Source organism: Nanorana parkeri, unplaced genomic scaffold (genome assembly GCF_000935625.1).
Source record: "Nanorana parkeri isolate BGI_ZX_2015 unplaced genomic scaffold, ASM93562v1 scaffold2903, whole genome shotgun sequence".
Classification (NCBI taxonomy): domain Eukaryota; kingdom Metazoa; phylum Chordata; class Amphibia; order Anura; family Dicroglossidae; genus Nanorana; species Nanorana parkeri.
Genome location: NW_017309171.1, coordinates 77,738 through 78,555, shown reverse-complemented (window position 1 = coordinate 78,555; position 818 = coordinate 77,738). Strand labels below are relative to the sequence as shown.

Genomic DNA, 818 nt, shown 5'->3' with positions numbered 1-818 from the left:
AATACACAATACATGGGACATAATACACAGTACATGGGACATAACCACTTAACCAGCAGCCACAACATGCAGAACTTCCTGAGCTCCATAGCGCATAGGGAAAAGCTATCAACCAATAGCGTATCAACCAACAAGTCATCCACCAATCAACTACTGGGGGGGGGGCGGGACCTGACGTAGCCGTGCCGACTGCCAATAATTGACTTGCTTGTGACCAATAGTCATGTAGAAAAAGAAAACCTGACCGCTCAACAGCCAATCACAGGGCTGTTGAGTCCGGGTTGAAGATGGCGGGAGGTACGGAGCTGAGGAGTGCTGCGGAAGTGTATGAGCGGCTACAGGTGAATGCGGGGTCCCTGGACGGGGCCTGTCAGGGACGCGAGGGTGGGATTGTACAGCTCGGGGAATTTAGCCGGGCCTGGAAGCTGCATGGTGGGCTGAGGACCTGCTGTGGTGGGGTCGGCTAGGAGTGTGCCCGTTCTGGGTGTACGTGAGAGCAGAGAAGGCGATACATTGAATTCTCAGTATGTTGAAGTGCTGTAACCATGGCAACCAATGCACTAAATTCTCGGTTTATTGGTGTGCAGTAACCATGGCAACCATTGCACTGAACCCTAAGTGCCGGGGTGGGCAAACGCTGGCCCTCCAGCTGTGGTGCAACTACCAATCCCATCATGCATCTGACTCAGGGTCGTGGCTGTGAGGATCTTGCAATGCCTCATGGGACCTGTAGTTCCACAAAAGCTGAAGGGCCAGAGTTTGTTTGCCCCTGGCATGGTGTATACACAGACTAAGAACAAGTACTGAGGACCCGCCAG

At 53.2% G+C, this 818-nt stretch overlaps 1 protein-coding gene across 1 annotated transcript in view; it reads left to right on the top strand.

Annotated features, from left to right (window-relative positions):
• Positions 1–283: 283 nt before the first annotated feature.
• Positions 284–818, top strand: part of HAUS7 (HAUS augmin like complex subunit 7) — a 16,152-nt gene continuing 15,617 nt past the window's right edge. The window contains exon 1 of the mRNA XM_018574368.1: positions 284–341. Within this exon, the coding sequence (XP_018429870.1) occupies positions 288–341 (54 nt within the window). The 5' untranslated portion in view covers positions 284–287. The remainder of the gene's footprint in view (positions 342–818) is intronic.